General features: G+C 45.9%; 1 protein-coding gene across 4 annotated transcripts in view; it reads right to left on the reverse strand.

Moving 5' to 3' along the window:
* NBEAL2 (neurobeachin like 2) overlaps window positions 1-21,201 on the reverse strand; it is a 1,179,347-nt gene that overhangs the window by 319,405 nt on the left and 838,741 nt on the right. For all 4 annotated transcript variants that reach the window (XM_069645798.1, XM_069645800.1, XM_069645799.1 and 1 more), the window contains 2 exons: window positions 20,443-20,592; window positions 18,165-18,322 (listed from right to left, as the gene is read on the reverse strand). In XM_069645798.1, coding sequence (XP_069501899.1) covers window positions 18,165-18,322; window positions 20,443-20,592 — 308 coding nt within the window. The remainder of the gene's footprint in view (window positions 1-18,164; window positions 18,323-20,442; window positions 20,593-21,201) is intronic.

Consider the following 21,201-nt stretch of genomic DNA (forward strand, 5'->3'; position numbering starts at 1 on the left):
GCCGCCCTGCCACTCTAAAACTTGAGGAGAACCATCTCCGGTTCCAGAAGCACCTCAAGACCTTCCTCTTTTCTTCTGCCTTCACACCCCCTCTCCCCTGCTGATCTGTTCTCTCTTGGCACCGTACACCTGGCCACCCTCTGGACCCAGGTACCTGCTCACCCTGCCACCCTCCCGCACTGCCTCCGGGCCACCCCTTGCACTGCGGTCTGTATCTGTACCCATACAGCCCCCCCTTTTTCTTCCTGCACTCATCAGACCTGCCTTGTCTTCTGCCTTAAACGTAGCACTTGCAAATTACTGGCTGCACTACCACTGTTTGTTGCCTTTATTATTGATTTATTGTTATTTATCTGTTTCTCCTCTGCTTCGCACTTTCCACTTCTCCCCCCTTCCATGCACTTTTCCCCTCCCCCTCTCCCATGCACTTGCGCGTTCTCAATGTCACTGGGCCTAGTAAGATCGCTGTTTTATTCTCCTCTGTTCCCCTCCCTTGCCTTGTCGCGCTCTGAAACACTTGTGTACGAGCGCGATAGAAATAAAATATCAATATCAATATCAATGCCTGCCGCCTGGGCCCCTCAGCACCAATTGCAAACCGTTTGGCTATTTATCCGTTTTTTTGTTAAAAGTATGCTCTACAATGCAACATTTTAACCCATTATTTTAAAAAAATTCACAGGGGGAAACCCCCTCCGAAACCCCCTTTATTGGTTTGGGCTCCCTCACTAGGCTCGGTCGCTATGGCATTTTTGGGGGAAATAGTTATGTCCCTCCACTTAAAAAAATCACCAGCCGCCACTGGCCCTCAGACTGTGTTGGGAATTGGATGGGGGGAACCCATGGACTACGGTGGGAACACAATGGGCGGGAACCATGGGATAGTGGTGGGAGCAGAGTGGGGAGAGCCCAGGGTGTGTGATGGGGTGGGGAGAGACCAGCGACTGGGTAGGAGTGGGATGAGGGAGCCCAGCGACTGTGATGGGAGCAGGTGACAGCGCACAATATATACTGTCCATTTGGCATTTCTGGGGGGTCCCGACCTGCCCAAATTTTGCCCAGGGGGGCCCTGGCCAAAAAAGTTTGAAGACCACTGCTCTAGATGGATAGAAGCAGGTCCATGTACACGCCCAGACTCTACCTGTGCGGCAAATTCTTGGTGAGGGAAGTATTCCCTAGGTGGGGGGTGTGTGAAGTGATGAGATCAGATAATGGGGCTCATTTTGTAAATGCGGTCTTTGAACAGATTAGCTTGTTGCTTGGTATAAAAGCACAAGTTCTCGTCGGCGTATCATCCAGAAGGTAATGGTATTTGTGAGAGGCTCAACGACTTGTTAAAGGAAAGGATAGCCAAGTTGAAGCTTACTCTTAAGAAGGGATGGTTGCACTGCCTTCCACTGGCATTGTATGCTCTTCGGAACCAACCAGGCTCCAACCATCATCTTATTCCGCACAAGATAGTCACAGGAAGGAGAATGAATACTCCCCTAACCCCTCGAGACAGAGCTAGATGTGATGCCCAGCGAACTAGAAGGTCCTGGGATCAGAAATGCAGAAATACCTGAACTGCATGACATCCAGCCTTACTGTAATTTTAGACCAGCTGCAGCGACGACGAAAAGGGTGCAGCGAACCACAAAACACAGAAGGGGACGCTGCAACAGATCCAGCTCAAGGTCTACGTGTTCCACTCGTTTTCCCGGGAGATGCGGTATTGGTGAAGAACCATACGAGAAAAAGGTGGGACGAGCCAAGATTCAATGGTCCTTTCATCGTGGAGGACTGCACTCCATCAGCTGTGAAAGTGAAGGGCAGGAGAGCATGTATTTTTCTCAATTACATTAAGCCCTATATCGGGGAAAGCCCTCTAGCTGCATCCCACCGCGAAGAAACCACAGACAAATGGGGGAAGAACCTCAGCATGTGCAGACGAAAATCCATGATGAGGAAGGACGCATGAGCAGCAAAGCAAAGAAAAAAGAAACTCTTGCAAGTTGTGGCTTAAATTGGACATTTCCTCTAGGAAAAAAAGGGGGATAAGGACATAAAACGGACACTATGTGCATTTTAGTTTATAGACACAAATTGTTGAATCAAGTCACACTTAAGCACTTATTAAGGAAAAGACTGTAACGAACGTTGATCAAGGACTTTAATAGCGAGAGCGAAATATAGTATCCTGAATCATCCAGCACCAAGACTTTGTTTGGCAGCACTTATGGTGTCCCCCAGTAGAGACATCACAAAGGACATGCTTAACTACTTCCATCTAGTATTGGTATCATATCCGTCACTGGTAGGGAGGGTCCCCAGTATCACAGACTTTATCCAAGATCCTGCCAACAAGAGAAGTAATCTGGCAACTACTTACCGTCATCGCGGAAGCCTTCATTGTACTGCATGAATACAGCAATAAGGACACAAATGCTTCCACCACAGGCGATTCTAGATGAACGTATCAAAACGCTTTTCTTTCGCATAATCGAAGAGTGCCCATCTATTGTCGGAAGAATTACCGACACGTTGACATTCATTAGAGATCCAGCGAACACTGAACATTTGAACCAGCTGTGGAATAAACTCAGCTATTTGGTCGCAATCCATGCGTCAGGACAGCGCAAACTTTGTTCCCAGAAAGAAAAGAGCCTGTGATCCTGAAACCCAGCAAGGCAGGACAAATGTCTCCGTCACCCAAAGACAGCAGACTGGCACATAATGTCCTCTTTCGCCTAGTTACCGACTTTCCAGAGATGGTGGGGGAGACCTGTCGAGGTTGACGTCCTCACCTTCATCAGAGATCCAGTTAATGTCGCACAGATGGGAACGCTCCTCCACGGTATAATGTTGCAGGTTGAGCTGTCTAACTTTCAGAGCGATTATATGAGGAGATTCCAGTGAAACTTTCCGCCAAGGGAAGGATCGAGGGAACAGAATCAAGAACTCTAATTGTTGTAATTGTTGACATTTTTTCCCTTTTTCCACACTGTCCAGCATCCAGCATGTCCTCCGGACTGAAGCAGATTTGGGGGGTGGACTGGGAACTCACATATTTTGAACATGCACAGTAAAGGTGATGTACTGAAGTGTTAAACTAATCTATTTTTCCATAGTCTAGCAAGGGAACTATATCCTATATCGAGAGACAATCGACACCCGCAAGAGGGGGAGACACTTGTGAAGCACCAGACACTTTATGATACAAACTGTTTGAGAACAATATTGAAGTGGGAAGACCAATAACATTGACGTTCAATAAATGATTGAGATGGGGGCCCAGAACAGTAACCTGGTCCTCCCACAAGCAGAGGGGCACTCCCGCTTCTCTGGGAGAAAATGTCGCCACCTCACTTACCGTACCATCATGTATTTATGCATTGTGTTTATCATTATTTTGCTGTCATTGACGATCAGAACGGCATTTTTCCTTGGTACACGAAGCGGTCCAATTTCAATGCACCCACCTGATGATGTACACATGAGTCTCACAAAAGCACCCAGACCCTATATAGTAATTCCAGTCCCGAGAAAATCTGATGGTAAGGTAAATGACCCGAGATTGAATATAGTTAGCAGTGACACATACACACTTGAAGTAACAAATTAAGAGAAAAGTTGGAACAGGGTCAGCACGGAATGAATGAAAACATAGCATTGACAACTACATGCACACACACACTGAATGCACACGAACCAGGGCATGTGTCAATGGCCACAGAACCTCAAGCGAAGGCAAGAGAGAGCATGAGACTGCCTACCGAACAACCAGTCCCAGAAAATAACGAGAGACCGGAAAGAATCGAGAGAAAGGCCAACGAAAGACGACTTAACAAAAGCCCTTAAGAAGACAGAAGCGGCTGTAGGAGAATTCACTGCAAGGACACAAATGTTAATAGATCATTTATTCCTGTATATAGCTAGAGCGAAGAAACGGCATGAGGAACTGAAATATAAAACCGCAGAGACTGTATTGATGAGCACACAGGTTCCAAAACGAGGGACAAGTACCGGGCCCAAGTTGCAGCCATACACTGGGCCAGTGACAGGTTGGTGGTTGATAAAGGCACTTACAGAGGGGAGAAAAAGAATGCGAGAAGAGAAGGAGAGAATAGCAAAACCTCCACCTACCTCATCGATGCAGAGAAGGAAACCTACTCCGTGGACCAGAATGCCCGAGAGTCCACCAGTAAGAAAAAGCCATGCAGACGCATTTAGGGATGCAGTTATAACCAACTACACAAAGACTCTAAGAATCGAGAGAAGCCTGCATGAACGACTACCTGGACAGCACATCACATCTAGGAAACAACATTTTGTACCAGCACATGAAAGAAGTCGGAAGAAGACAATCAGAAGGAGAATGCTTCGTTTGTGCACTTCCGCCGTACAGCATGGGAAAATCCAAGATCTTCGTAGCAGTAGAAATTGATGTCGTGACAGCACACTGTCTGGCACACGTAGCAATGTGCAACACCAGAGGCCAGTTCATGGGGAGGGATGCCTCATTGATATGGGCAACTGAAACGAAGTACCCCGATGAAGATGACTACGTCCAGGACATTAAGATGAGAAATAGAGCTCATACTAGGAATCACGTGATCAGGTATGAAAAGCCTGAAGTTAAAGGAGCAGGAATAAGATGGGAAATAAACCCGAAACTGAACGTCCAAGGAAAAACCCCAGAAGAGGCTCAAATTTGGAAGAACAGAGGCCAGATGCAGATCTGGGGAACAGTGCTTTCCCACAATGGATGGGAAGAAGGATTGGTGATCTGCTGAGCATGCATGGTCCTTGGAGCCTGCAAGGAGGCAATAGAAAACTCACAGAGGTTGTGCAAACCTCTATGGCCAAAACTCACAAGATAGCTGACATGGGTCGAAGACAGGGGAAGACTCTTGCAGATAGTTCCACTGGAAAGCCCAAAATTGTGATTCAGGAACAATGGCACAAGGAATATGGGAGAGAATCAGAACTGCAGACACATTTTTGAAGCTCCAGGAATGACTCACGGAACAGCAGTAATTATGGATCATTATTGGGCGTGTGGATTCATAGCATACATAAGACTGCCGAGAAACTGGGGAGGCATATGCACAATAGTAAATGTCCACATTCCAGCACTAGTGATCCCGAAAGGTGACCTGAATATTGACAGTTTCCCAAAAGCAGATGCCCACCTGAGGAAAAGGAGATCTGTGGAACTGACAACACGTCTGAAGAGAGAAAATTATTTTTCTGCCAAATCAGAAGAAGCATTTCATGTAATCCCATATGAGCACAGGCTGTTCAGCCTCACCTCATCAGTGTTTGCGACAATCCTCATGCCAAGATTCCAAGTTGGAGCAAACACTAAATGGTTGCAAATCACCAGATGGGAATTACTGCAGACCATCAACTCGACAGTAAAGGGATTCAATGCAATCAAGGAATAGTTAAGAGCAATTAGACTAATGACTCTCCAGAACAGATATGTACTTGACATGATCACAGCGATGGATGGAGGAGTTTGTGCAAAAATCGGGGAATCATGTTGCACATTTATACCTTCTCAAGACGAAGAAAATGGAACTTTAACCGAAGCCATAGATATGCTAACAAACCTGCAGAACCAGATGATCAACGAAACTGACGTAGTTGATGACGGCTGCTGGTTTGGATCACTATTCTCATGGGTCCCACAATGGATGGCGGACATATTCAAGTTCCTTGGAGCCCTACTATTGATGATACTACTAGGATTTTGTGTTAAGACAATAATCTTGCAATGCCAGAAAATGGCAAAGAAAGCCATAGGGATGAAGATCATGATCGATGTCAAGCTAGGATGGAAGCCCAGAGACCTGATGGATGATGAAATAAGAGACTTTGTGAAGGCCAGCGAGTTTGCGCCAGAAGGAACAAAGTTCCTGTACCCCAGGAATCGTAGAAGTTATGAAGGAAAATGGATCTATTGTAGTCCAAATGGACAATGTAAACTAATGACATAGAATAAAGATGAACATGTGAAAACAGCAGGAAACTGTTACGCTCACCTGGTGTCCACGGGGGCGTCGATCTGAACTGGGCAGTTGTTACCTCTTCCAGCGACACACGGGGCGCCGAAATGATGGACTGGACCGGACCACCCAGTTTAGCTTGTTTTGCCCGTATGAATATTCTTCTGTAATGGAGAAAAGGGAATTAGCCACCTGCGGGGACTGGGCGCCAACCCCACCTTCCCCCACTCCTGCGATCTCTTCCCACAAATTACTTCCAAACTCTTGCTATGTTCTCACCTGATAGTTTGGAAAGATGAGCTCTCCATCCTGCCTCGAGCGCAGGGGCGCGTAGATGACCAGTTACTTCACTGGTGTGGGATGTTGGAGAGTTGCAGAACGGTATTGACTCCGTAAGGAAATAGTTTGAAAAAGAGTTCAAAAACGTCTGGCCTTCACTCTGTCCAAATTCCCTAGGTTGCCTTAATAGTTCTTGAGAAGAGTTCCAAGTGGCAACCAGTAAGATGCAGTTGAGTGTTTATGGATTCTGTTCAGTTCGATAATGAGGACCTGGTCTAACCTGTGACCCTTTCCTTTTGCAGGCGCTGAATCGGTGGAGGTTCCGGTGATTGCGGCCTCAGGCAGTAACCAGGTAAGTCTGTAGCGGAATTCGGTTTCCCCTACTTGCGCTTTTGTGTTGCTTTTGTTTCCCCTTTGGGGCCGGGGTACGGCGGTGAAGCTGTGGAGGCCGCGCCGACCCGAGATGAGGTAAGTAACCCCTGTGGTATCAGTTAAGTCCTGGGGATTGCCTTTATTGTCTGGGAATGCTCCCTTGCTCATCTTATTGTCTTTATTTCCACAGGTGTTGGAGAGCGGCCTCTGGATGCTGAAAAGCGCAATGGAATGCAGAGGATTGCTTCAGGTGAGTTCCTGCGCGGCGCTGCAGGATGCGAAGCGGCGCGCGTCTGATGATTTCTTCCTTCTAGGTCAGAGCCAAGAAGATTCAGGATTCAGGTAAGGATTGCAGGTAAAAACTCCGGTTCTAACCTTCCCTCTGCTTTCTTTCAGGTTTTCAGGAGCTCCGGCATTCAGGCGGGCGTGGCTGAAGACTGGAAGCTGCTGCAGGCACGGTGAGCGTTATGCTGCAGGTGCAGAATAACGCGAAGCATGGGTTGCAGTCAGGGCGTGGTTTAAATAGCCTTGGAAGTAGTTCCAGGTAAGTATCCTTCCGCGGCCCCACCCGAGTAAAAAATAGTTCCTAGGGAAAAATAGACCCTCCTAGGCCTCATTTGACTTCTGGTCACTGGCAGCATGGTCTGCCTCAGGTAAGTTAGCAGCATGGTCTGCTTCAGGTAAGTCCTTGACCATGAGCCTTGCGCCCATGGCGCCAGGACTGATTCTGAACTTATGAGCCCGGCGCCATAGGCGCCAGGACTGCACCCAAATAGCCCCTAATTGGGGTTCATGGGCTTACATTAAATGGCATGATGCCTGCTTCCGGGGTAGCTGGGCCAAACCTGGTTTCCCGGGGGCAGGCATCGTGACAGAAACTTAAAAGGAGTGATGAAAATATGTACCCCAAAAAGACACTCCTTCACACCACTATGTACAAACCCAGAAGACGAAGAGGTGGTTACAGAAGAACAAAGTAAGACGAATCCAAAAGAAAAAGTAGAAGTGGTCGATGAACCAACAAGAGGGGGGGGGGAGTGTGGAGGGGGTCCCAGGTATGGCCTGCACTCCAACCACCCATTCTGAAGTACCAGGAACATACACACCAAGATATGTGACGTATGACGAGCAAATAAATCAGCAGAGAGCTGCACTAGGGCTCTGCCCCGTGCCCATCAGAAGAGCAATACCTGTTGAAGTGCCAATAGTCAGACAACCATGGGCAGTACGGTATCCATTGAGACAACCGTACCAGCAGCTGACACTAAATGAAGACTATTTGCGAACTGTCTCAGAAGGGACCCAAAGGGCCTTAACTGAAGGTGAATGATGACGACACAAGGGCCCGGACAGACGCACAGATGAACAAAATGACACAAAAAGATGACACGCAAAGATTAAATATTATGGATAAAGATGTAATGGACTTAGAAGAAGAGGCGATGTTGAAATAGAAAGAAAACATGACCATAAAGTGGGATGAAAATATGCAACTAAGCTAAACGCCTGTAAATAGGCTTGGAACGCAAGAAGCTAAGGAAAACTGTACTGCTTGCTATGCTTAAGTAGAAGAATAGAGCGGCAAGCGCCAACTATATATCTACCTCAACAAAGCACATTATATAAGTGCAAGCCGCTTAATACAAAAGCAGAATTAACCCAAGTTGCTAGGGGTCAAATAGGCCAGGATACGTATACCAGCATAAAGCCAGACGAAAGAGCGGAATCGAAACATAGCAAGAAGCAGCTCATGCCTGGGAATTCGAGGTCAACCCAAGGAAGGGAGGAGAGCAAAGTGAAGGTCGAGATAAGGAGGCCCAGGCAAGTGGCAAGGCCGAAGGGTGAATCAAATACGCAAACAGAAGGAAAATGAAGCAGATTCATGGTGTACTAACACGTGACCAGCCAGGCACGTAGAGGTACCAACGTCTGATGTCACCCAGAACTAGAGGATGCCATAACTTTTCTGATAATAAGCTACAGTTTCGAGGCCATCCTCTACCAACTAATTGACACATAGCCTTAAAGTACTGATTGATGGAAGGTAGGCAGGGTGAATCTTGGGGCATACTGCACCTGGGTGACCATTCTGCATGCTGCTAATTAAAGTGGAGATTTATGCCTAGGGGTGGAACCGACCCAATCACAATGGACCAAATAATCTAGGGTCTTATAGCTAGTAGAACCAATGTGACGTCGTACTTTTAGTGACGTCGGGCACGAGTGATGTAGAGGGATGGGCGTAGACGCCTACCAGATAAGAGTTATCCAATCCCAATGCCCTTTTACCATATACAGATACAGTACCTATATTATAGTTACCTTTTCCAACCAATCGAATGACAAACTTTTGAGTGTTACACGCCAATGATGACGAGTTTTGGATATAAAAGTTACTGTTTGCATGAAGTTCGGGGAGTTGAAGCGAGACGGCCGATCGCATCACTGTTGATTTCCATGTTTCCCCGTTTTTTGTACTTGTCATTAAACGGACTTCCTTTTGCCAAACCACTGAGTTGTCCTTATTGATTGGTGTTGGAGTAAGAGAATCCCGCACCCCATCCACCTCAAGGTGCAGCTATCTCGTCTTAAAGTACTTGAGGGTGAGCTCTGATCCTATGGGCCCGTCAGAGGTCACTCCGCCCTCCTGTACAAAGGTTCGACTTCAGCTTCTGAACGATTTCCATCAGTGAGAGGTTCCCAGATATACTGTTTGGTCTCTCATTCATTCTGCTGGGTCACACTTAGGCAACCAATCACTCAGAAGGTCATTCATTCAGGCAGGCAGCCAATCAGGCTCACTGTGCATTCAGGCCATTCTTCCCCTTCCAGACACTCACAACAAGGAATGTGGATTGGGACAAGCACTCTGCCATTCAGCACTCCAAACTGCATTCATACCAGTTTTGGGCAGGGCTGTCTCAGTCTTTGTATCACATACCAGAAACCATACACCCATAACATGAAGTGCATATTGGTCACACACTCCATTCACCCAGGTTCCACCCCAAGGGTGTACCCACAACAAACAGTCACTGGGAAGGCTCCAGCCAGTCTGGCCTGGACTTCACCCCCAATACCATATATGGAACTTCCACCCAACAGCCAGTCAGGGGAAGGGACAGAGTCAGTGCTTCCCAGGAATTGGGAAAACAAGGTAACAGGCAATAGAAAGCAAGAGGCCACAGGGACCATCTTGTCTCCTATCATGAATCAACTGATTCCAATGGCAGGGCATGGGTATCCCAAAATGGAGGATAATCAGAGCACCTGTCAAATTAAGCTTGGAGCTGCCACCAGCCCATACCCTGCTTTGTGGGCCACACACAGGTGCCCCCAAAACATACACTAAGGGTACAGGGTTGTACCCCCACCCATGGGTGCCATAAGGATATCCCAAGGGTCTCTACACCTAACCAAAAAGAGAAAGAGCTGCACTGCCAGCAGTCCCACATGGACTCCTGTGCAGAAAATAGCAGAGAACACACATGATAAAACGGGAACAGGACAAGGACATGGAGGTCCTGTCCCTTCAATGCATTTCCAGCATCACAGTATTCGTCTCAGTGGAGTGGTAAATTCTATTTAGAGGGACATCATCTCCTTAATCAAAATAATGGCATCCTTCGTACAGCTTTTTCGTCCCAGTTTATATGTAAAGAGATTTCCTGAGTTTGAGAACATCTTTTGTATTCGATTGTTTTTGCCACTGTAGGGAGTTCCTCATGGGAACGGGAGTCCTTGTCCCCTACGGGGGAGTCTCTCCCAGTAAGGTCCCACTTGCCTCTACCCCTAGGGAGGGTACTGCGGAGCAGGCTCACCTCCATAGCCTCACAGGAAGGGGCTCCCCCTTGGGGATAAGTGACGAATTCCCTCGATTCATCACATACCCTTCCCCTTATCTCTGTGGCTTCCCCTTCTTGTATTTGTATTTCTTTATTTGTAAAGCATGCCTGGCCCTCGGGCATCTAGGCGCGTATCTTACGTTAGGTTACAAAGACATATAAGGCAAGTTCAGCACAAAAATATGAAATAGTGCAGGTATAAACAACAGAGGAAAACATGTAGCGAGCACGGGACGAATTAGGTCATATACAATCACAATTTACATGAGTAGGTATATACAGGTCATATACAATCAAGATTTACAATAGCAGGTATATACAGGAGTGTGCCAGAGTATGGTAGGAAATGGTCAAAATAGGGACTAGGTAGCGAGTAGGGCCGCTACTTAGTGGAATTGTCGCTATCATAAAGCCATAGTTTAGTTTTACATTTGAAGGCGTAAAAAGAAGATTCGAACCTGAGTGTAGTGGGCAGTGAGTTCCATAATTTGGTTGCTAGCACCGGGAAGCTGCTTCCACCCGCTTTCTGCCGCTTGAACCTGGGGAGGGTGAGACAGTTGCCTTGGGCAGATCGCTGCGGGGGAGTGGAAGTGTGGGGTTTAAATCGATTGGAGAGGTATGTGGGAGTCTGGTTAGAAAGACGCTTATGAGTGAGTGTCAGGGTTTTTAGTGAGATTCTTTGGGCTACTGAAAGCAAGCCCAAGTTACGTCTGCTGTCTGATATGTGATTATTTCTTGGAATGTTGAGGGCTGCCCTGATGAAGTTATTCTGAGTGACCTGCAACCCGTTTAGGTTCCGTTAACTAGTCCCCAGATAAAGAGCGTTGCAATAGTCAATTTTGGACATGACAAGAGGTCTGGCTAAGATAATGCAGTTGGCCGTGGAGAGAAAGTGGCGACAAACGGTAATCAGTTTGCACGTGCAGGCCGAGGCACATGTAACGGAATTGGTTTGTCTGGACAGTGACAAGATAGAATCAAGGTAGATACCAAGGGTTTTGGTGTCATTAGATACCTTGATGGTGTTGCCGTCAATGATGAAAGACTTGAAAGCAGGATCAAGTTTGCTAAAATGATAGTGTGAACCATCATTAAGACAAAGCTCATGTTGAGCCATCCAGGCCTGTATATCCAGGTAGACGTCATTCAATGATTTGGTGTCCACCAAATGGTCTCCAGTGATAGGGATGAGTATCTGGGTGTCGTTGGCGTTATTCGTGTAAGTGGCACCCAGATAGTCAAGGATATCAAAAAGAGGTTTAGTGAACACGTTGTAAAGTGTGGGCGACACACAGGAGCCCTGGGACACCCCACAAAGAACAGGTGAAGGCTCAGCGGCCGCGGCGGGGGAGAAAACCCGCATAGATCTATTGTCAAGGAATGATCTAATCCAGGAAGTGGCAGAGTCAGAAAAATTGGCGGATGACGAGAGGTGTTGACAAAGGATGCAGTGGTTAACAAGGTTGAAGGCTGTAGATAGGTCCAATAGGAGCAACAGAGCCAGTTTCCCTTTGTCTTTAAGGTCCTCAATTTGTGTTTTCAGATCGATAAGGGCAGTTTCTGTACCGCGCCTAGGCCGAAAGCCTGATTGCCTAACGCCAAGGAGTTTGTTGGATTCGAGGTACTCCTGTATCTGGAGGTAAGCAGCGCGATCCAGGATTTTAAGCAGGAAAGGAACCGTATTAAAAGGCCTGTAGTTGGTATGTATACTAGGGTCAAGAGTGGGCTTTTTGAGCAAGGGGGTGACCCATGCATCTTTTAGATTGTCAGGGACAATGCCAGGTCGCCTTGGCAATTAGACGGTTTAAGCTTGTTGATTATGTATTAAACCTCAATGGTACTGAGGAGTGTGAAACTGAAAGGCTTGCGAGTAGAGTCGGGGGAGGTGGTGGTGCGAGTGGGAGGAGGTGGCTGGTTGTCAGTCCGGGGACAAGATTTTTTAGCATTAATTTTGGCCTAGAGATTTGTGATTTTAACAAGGAGAGCAGCTTGTATGTTTGTACACCACGTACTGTTCTTACTACAGGTGCCCAGGGGAGTCGGGGTGGGGGGGTTGCAGGAGATTCAAGTTCTTTGAGAATCTTGAAGAGCTCTTTGGTGTTAGATTTGGCTTCCATAATGTGACAGTTGTAAGTATCTTTTTTTACCTGGAAAATCGCTTCTTTGTAGTTAAGGGACGCAATGGTTAAGTTTTCTTAGTTGGCGTCAGAGTGGTGACCTTTCCAACGGGATCCGGCAGAGCGTTTTACTTTGCAGAGTTCTCTTAGGTGTGGGGTGAACCACGAGTCAAGGTGAGTTATGGGGTTTGGGTTTCCTAGGCTTAATTGGGGCTATGGCATTCAGCCGGAGAATAAGAGGGAGCAGTTTTTCCTGTGTTATGTCTCTTATTTCTGGTCTGGATGGCTGGGGCGATGTCTTGTTTGAGGCATTGGTCTATGGCTTTAATATTAAAGATGATTGTGTGATGGTCTGACCATGCACATGGTAGGTTGGCCTGAAGATTGATGCAGCAGTTGGAGTCAGCTAGCCAATCGAGGGTTCTCCCTTTGGAATGAGTAGGTTCCGTGATGTGGTGAGTGAAGCCCAAGTCGATTAATGTGTTAGCCAGATCAAGAGCTGCAGGGTCATTAGGGTCTTGGAATCCAAGATTGAAGTCACAAGTAAGATGATTTGTGATTTAGTTTTGCCTTTACCAGCTATGATGGACATAATGTCATCTGACAAGGTGGATGTCAGGACCCAAGATTGGAAACATTGGTACCGCTGGCGGTTCCGACGGTGATCGGTCTAGTCCTCACCTAACATGGCGCCCAACATGACGCTGGAGCTTATATAATCCGGCTCCACCCACTTTTCGGCGCGTTGTATCTGTTGTTTCACTCTCTCAACGCTCCGACTTTGGATTATCGCCATCCTGTGTATACCTTCTAGTCCTCATTTCTCCTTGTTCCTTCCCTTTATCCCTATTCATTACCTTTCTATTGGCTCCGTGCTCGCTACAGTTCTGCTCTACGCTCACGAGTGCCGCTGTTACATCTGCTGCGGTACCGCTTCCCTATTTCTTACTTTGCTCTAAACTTCAACCTACCTTACTTCAACCTGGTACTCTGGACGCGAGGGTGCTTCTCGCACTGTGTTCCGCGTCCGGGAACAGGAGCTTCCTTACTGGACTTGCTATCGGCTGTTCCTTCAGCCCTTCGGACTGGTCATTTCTTTCTTTCACAAACACGGAAGCGCTGTGCTAATCGCCTCAGCGATTCTTAAAGCCTTTGTTACTTTTCTACCTTTTTCTACCTTCTCGGCGTAATACCTTCTGGCGAGTTGTTCCTTTCCGTTTCGCCGCGGTGGGTTAGCGCTGCTTCTGACTACTTGAGACATTCCAGTTGCCTTCTCCCTGATTTGGTATAGTAGTCCTTTCCCTGTTGCTTCTAACTTCTTTATCCTTTTCTTTTCTATACCTTCCCTTTCCTACCCTATTCACAGGGTCTGCTACCCCTTTACTCCGTACCTTGGCTTTTGTCTCTTGGATTCCTGCCTTCAGCTACACTGACTACGTCATCACCCCTGACATCTTGGAACTGCAAATTATAGATCTGTGCCATCTAAAGGACCTACCTTCCGAACCCATCTATGGACTAGGGTTTTTTCCGCCTTCAGGCTTTTTCCCTAGAACTGAGGCTGGCCCCCTGGGTTCCCCGGTGATAGGTCCACTCTTCTGTCAAGGTGGCCTCCGGAGGGGCCAGACCTTATCTTCACGAAAAGAAGACCAGAACACAGAAAAACAAGGTTCCAAGGACTAAGGAGAAGCCAGGCAAGGTTGAGACTGATCCATGTGTTCGTACCTCGGAGGAGTCAGGTGAGGAGAAAGGGGAGGTGGGCTCGGATCTGGACAGTGGAGATGGGTCCAGGTGGATGGTATATTAGGTGGAGTGTGGCCGTTTGATTTGGAGAGATGGGGAGTTTGACCGAGAGGAGTTCTGCAGATGGGATTTGTTGGTTGCTAATGCTTCTGATGCCAATGACACCTCCGCCTTTAGATTGGTTAGTGTTGCGGTAGCATCTGATAATAGTGTAGCCGGAGGGAATGGCGAGAACTAATAAAGGCACTGCGGCAGCATGTAGCCAGGTCTCTGTTATAGCCAAGAAGTCAAGGTCTTGTGTTGTGATCAAATCAGCAATGTCTGAGGCGTGCGCAGGGAGTGACCTGGCATTAATCAAGGCACCTTTGATCAGAGATGCTTTGGGGAAGTCATTAGGATGTGAGAATATAGCGTATTGAGTGATTTGAAAACTGCTCAGGAAGTCTATATTCCCCTGTTCTTGCCCCTTTCGGTGTTCTACTGAAAACCAGAAAAGCTACAAGTCCAGGAATCATCTCATTACTCTGGCATTAGTATCTTTTCAAAGGTTTATCCATGTTAGAGGGGAGTGATCAGTGATCAATCTAAATCTTCTACCAGTTAGATAATAGCGCAAGTGGGTGACAGCCCATTTTATGGCCAAAGATTACAGCTCTCCTGTAGCATAGGACTCTTCCCGAGGAACATTTATCCGCCTTGCGTACAAGATGCAATGTTCTATTCCCTCCTATTCTTGTGAGAGGACTGCTCCTAACCCAACTTTAGATGAGTCAGTTTGTAACAGGAATTCTTTGTTAAAGTCCGGCATCTTAAGAATGGGTTCACTACAAAGGATGGTTTTCAAACCATTGAAACTTCCTAGTCCTCTTGGTTCCATGTTTGTTTTTGAGACTGTGCATTGTTCAACTTATCTGTCAGTTTGCCAGCAATACTTTAATAATTAGGGATAAATCTCCAGTAGTATCCCATCAACCCCAAGAAGGCGCAAAGTTCTCTCTTGGTCTTTGGAATCGGCGTTCTTACGACTGCTTTTATCTTCTCAGCTTGGGGTTGGATTAATCAATTTACAATGAAAAACCCTACATATTTAACAGCTGATTGGCTGAGATAATATTTTCGTGGATTAGCCCCAAACCCAGCTTTTCTTAGGGCCTTGTGATCTCGTAAAGATGGTGAACATGGTACGCCAAGAATCACTATGGACAACAATGTCATCCAGATAAGCTCTGTAATAGGCTGAATGGAGTTTTAATATTCGACCCATCAAACGTTGAAAGGTAGCTGGGGCCCCATGAATGCCAAAAGGTAAGGCGTTAAATTGAAACAGGCCCTGTGGTGTCGAGAAAGCTGTTTTTTCTAGATCAGCTTGATTCAGAGGAACCTGCCAATATCCTTTAGTTAGATCTAATGTGGATATGTATTTCGATGTTCCCAACTTTTCTATCAGTTCATCAATGCGCAGCATTGTATTAGATAATTATCAAACAGGGAGATGAAATTCAGTTTGCTGAAGTCAATTCAAAAGCACCAAGATCGATCAGGTTTGGCGACCAAGACTATGGGAGAACAATAGGGACTTTCTCAGGGTTCAATTATGCCCACCCTAGGCATCTCTTCTATTTCTTGCTTGATTACCTTTTTTTCGAGCTTCCGGGAAGCTTGAGGTTATAGTTTTTCCAGCTGGGGTCCGAATAATGAAATAAATCAGCTACTCTCCCCGGGTGTTCAATTGATCTAATAGATCTTGAACATCAGCCTGCTGGGAGGGTGACACACCTAAGGAGATCAGGGGATTTTCCTGAGGAGGGTCAGACAGCAGGGCCACCATATTAAGGGTGGTATTTTCAATGGGATCAACTTTCCACTCTTTAAGCAGATTTATGTGATAGATCTGCATTTTCTGGCATCTATCCGGTTGTGCTATTAGATAGTTCAACAGACCCTTCCGTTCCAGGACATAATAAGGACCATGCCAGCAGGAAATCATTTTACTTTCGGAGGTAGGTAACAATACCAACAGGGACTGTCCAACTGAAAAGATTTGGGTGACTGCTTGTCGATTATACCGTTTTTCCTGTGCTTCCCAAAGATGTTTCTTGACAATTTCATATACTGCCTTCATGTGTGATTATAATTTTTGTGCAGTTTGAGAAATTGGCAACAAAGCTTCTTCCCTCTCTTCCCATGTTTCTTTCAACATGTCAAGGACATTGCAGGGTGTCTTTCCATATAGAAGCTCAAATGACAAATATCCCAGAGAAGCCTGTGATGTTTTTCTGATGGTAAAGAGTGCACAGGGTATCATTACACCCCAGCTCTTTCTGTCTGTCTCCACTAGTTTCTGTAGTATTCTTTTCAAGGTCTGTTTAAAATGTTCTACAAGGCCTTTGGTACATGGATGATATACAGAGGTCCTTAATGTTTTAATAGTCAAGATCTCTTTAACCTCCTGCATTAAGTGACACATAAAACTAGTACCCTGATCCAGAAACATCTCTTTTTGGAACCCTACTCTGAAAAGTAATGAACGGAGATGTTTCAAGATTTGTTGCATGGTATTATTTCACAAAGGAAAGGCTTCTGGATATAGGGTAACAGTCAAGTATTACTAAGATGTAGTGATTCCCCAGTGTGGAGGTTTCTATGGGCCACACCATATCCATAGCAATTCGTGAAAATGGTACCTTAATATTGGGAAAGGGTTGCAATGGAGCAGGTGGTACCAGGCTGTTGGTTGTCTTCTGACATATGTAACAAGTAGATATGAAATTCTTGACATCAGCAAAGACACCACGCAAATAGTACCTTTGTATTATTTGGTTCTGAGTTTTCCTATACCTTGATGGGTGGCGGTTAAATGAGAGTGGGGTAGCTCCAATACCATCTGCCTATGATTTCTTAGTACTACTAGTTGTGTTCAATGTACCCCGTCAGGTCTCTTTTTAAAAAGAAGAGCCTAGCCTGACCCCGTCCAGCTTCTTCCGTAATCACCTTATTAAAGGCTTCTGTGAGGATGGGATCATTCCTTTGGGCAAATGCTAAATTGGGCAAGGGAGCCGTCTCTTCAAGATCTTCGGAGGGAGATTTTTTATTATATGTACATCTGCTTCCCGAAAACCTCTGGTACCCTGTTCTGTCTCTTCTTGCTCAGTTACTTCTTGGGGAACTGGAAATATGGCCTTTTCTAATGTACCTTGAGCAACGTTCCCGCCTTCTCTCACAACATATGGGGTTTTCCCATGAATATGTAGGAAGATTTTAACATCCCCTCAGAAATCGGGATCGATAATCCCTGCCATGACATCTCATTCAGATCGCCAGGCAAAACTCAAGCTGGAAGATAGTTGAATATAAGTTCCTTTGGGGGTGGGGTGGAGTTAACGTCAATCCCGGCGTGGGTATTAGACGTCTTTCACCTGGAGGGATTTCAATTTTGTCTGTACTTTGTAGATCAAATTCTATGGATTTAGATGTGGCAACGGTGCGGCGTTTGTCTTTTGGGATTACGTTTTCTAAATTTTATTGGTCCCCAGCTTCTATCAGCTGGTGTCGATTCCTGCAGAACACTAGAGACCAGAACCTGATATTTGTTGTTTACTTGATAGCAATGGCAATTATTGCCTAGTAGAGCAGCTATTCTTGTTCACGTGTAGGTAAAATAACTAGTAACAGACAAGGCAGTCTCAGGCCTGATCCAACAAGGCATGTGCCATACAGGTAATGATGAAAAGAAACAGTGGGGCAGAACAAAATATGTTTGTGCTCCTCTAACGTTTCCCACTCAGGACTCTGAAATTATTGGAATTACCACTTACCGCTCTGCCCAGGCACCCCGCTCACAGGTCAGGAGACGGCGCAGAGACTTCCACTGCCGCAAGACAGCACTGTGGTGACAGCTGATCTGCTTCAGTAGGTTGGCATAGCGTAGGCTTTCGTACTTTGCCCGTTTCAGGACCGGCTCCAGCACTAACTCCTAGGGAAAGAAAATTAGACCAAGTTAAACAAAGGCCGTTTTAGAGTTCATGACAAAAGGATGATGCTTCAGACTTGCTCATGTAGATGATAGGCAACCAAGGTCCAAAACCTGGGGCATGGACTGAGCATGTAACGTTGTTAGCCTGTGTCTTATGCGTCAACAAGGTTATCTGCCATCTCTATATTTGATGTCATGTGCACGTGCTGCCATGCTTTTCATGTTATGGAGTCCTGTGAGGAGTGTGTGTATGTCAATTTAAGTGTGCTTGTTTGTGAGTTTGTTTGTATAAGTACGTGTGGTGCAACGGTGAAGGAAAAAAAGCTATGCAACATCACATGACTAATTCCTGAGCATTGGGAGTTCTAAATCAACTCATTAATCTCCCACCCCACCCCGCCTTAGGAAATTGATGCAGCAAAAAGTGACCTTTAAAGTAGGTTAAGCTGGAATAATATTTTTCTTTTAAATGTGGAAGCATGCAGTGTTTTATACAAAATGGTTCAGGTGCAGATGTTGGTCGGTGCCAAGAGTCATGTGGCATACAAACTGTATAAGAATAAGCCATTTTAGAGCATCAAGCTAGAAGGTGGCCAATGCAACAATCACTAACCTTGTAGTGAAGTGACTCACAGCCTTCTTAGGTTGACTTGCTAGGTTTATTACCAGCTTCATTGGTATCTTTACAAGCAGTCAAACAGGTTACATATAAGTTACAGGTAGGACATATAAAACACTGGCAGCCCATCACCCAGGCCTCTGGCTGAACAACTGACCAGGTTAGAACATTCATCCATGCATTCCATCACTCAAGCATAAACACTCCGCATGACATCACAACATTCCTTCTGCAAAGCCAAGCCATACACAACACTTCTCTTCCCTTTACATTGCACATCACACACAGCAAAGCGTTACACCACACACCTGATCACGATACATAGGTCAGATAGCACATACGAAAGCAGAAATGACCGATCCCCAGGGAGAACTTGTGAATGTAAATGATCCCTTTCAGTACTAAACTTAACAGAGGCAATATTAAACTGGAAGAGGTTGATCCTTGCGGATAACGGCTGTCATCCAAGTTAAGAGCGAAGCGAGGGCGCTGAACGCAGAATTCACAGTGCTTTTACCAGAAGGGTTGGCCCACTCTACGTGTTAATGCTGTATTAACACCCACAAGTAAAAAAACAAACAGGCGATAGTTTAAAAAGACCCCCATGCTCATAGAATGATGCTTATGTTCGAGCATATACTAATGAATGTAAATGTTACCCAAAGAAAAATGGGCCCTATGCAAAAAAGGAAATGGTGCTCTTTACTTGGTGGCCATTCAGCAGAAGAGGAGACCGGTGCAATTGATGAAGGGCGAAGTGGTTGTCCTTTTATGGGAATCATGGAAATCTGGGTTAGGGGTGGCAAGAAGGTGGCAGGGGAGACAACCTAGTGATAAGGACGCACTCTGGCTGCCATTGAGGCTTGGAACATAGACCCAATAATGGTGAATTATGCCCATGTTCCAAGAATCCCAATTGGCTGTGACAGCCACACAGGGTGCTAATCATTTTATCAAGATTCTCAGCAATCCCAATGTTGGCAAGTAATAAACTTAGGGTACCTCTGTGATAACATACAGACACATATCAGATTGACACAATCCCTCCTGCACTTCAAGGAACACCTTGTTGTTATGGACTACCCGATACCCACCACTCTCCCATCACAGCCCCAGCTCTCCCCGTCAGTCTGCAGTATCTCCCTTTTTTGTAACGCTTGATTGCCTGACAACAGGTTTCTGACTGTATATATATTAATACATACATGTAGACAGCCATGCATGCATACATACATACATACAAGCTATAAAATGACTGAGCCAGTCTACTGATTCCACATTTAACTATTTAGCCTCTCGTTTGAGATCGAAGGAACCATTTGCACATGAATTACACCAAATAAAACATTGTCTCAACCTTTAGCTAGATAATGAGCAACCTACCCTCCCAACCATTCCTAATGCAAAGGGCCCACCACAATCCGGAAAAATGGCAAAGTCTATGACGTGACCGGCAGGACGCGAGAAAGCATATTTGCTAGCATAAACTATCTGCTTTCACCTGAAAGCGGGCTCGGCTTTCGGCTTTCTCAGCTTCACGGCGCTGAGAGCTGCTCATCAATGTATCGTAGCAGGAGTTCCAGAAGTTGGACATGTGGTCATGGCTCTTGGCGAAGGTGTCCATCTCAAACTGGGACATGGCAGGCTGCACCTGATAAAGGAACACAGAGGTTAAATCTGCAGCACTATTATCCGGAGCAATGGCACCAGCAGTCTAAGGGGAACTGCGTTCAGGCAGTCTTCAGTTGTTTTCTTACCTTACACACAACAACCATTACTTATCACTGCCTCTAACACAACAGTTTTCAGAACCACCTGAGTGTGAATACTAACAATCAGTAGTTTCCTACTACGCTCGCTGCTGCCGTGTTGCAGCTTTATGACACTTTGTTATGGATCGTCCCATGGTGTTGCTGCCTAAGAGGTAACTTATGGATGGAACCTACTGATTACCCATAAACATCTAATACTATATAGATTGCTATTTTTTCATATCAAGCAGAAGTGGCTAATGTCCTTGTTTTGTTGACAACAAATGTCAATGAAGCACTACACTGTGCACTTGGCTTGTACATTAATAGCTTGCCTCTTCACCAGTGACTTAGTTCTAGCCACCAATTCACCAAGATCCTTTTCTCCTTACACCAGTAATCAGTTCCATTTGATTCATTCCATTCCTTCTGAACTATAAATAGAAAGCACGAGCCGGCCCTTCAGTTGGCTCCCTTTGGTCAACAACCACGTCATTACTGAATAACTA

The sequence above is a fragment of the Ambystoma mexicanum genome, chromosome 2p (genome assembly GCF_040938575.1).
Source record: "Ambystoma mexicanum isolate Mex_15411 chromosome 2p, UKY_AmexF1_1, whole genome shotgun sequence".
NCBI lineage: Eukaryota > Metazoa > Chordata > Amphibia > Caudata > Ambystomatidae > Ambystoma > Ambystoma mexicanum.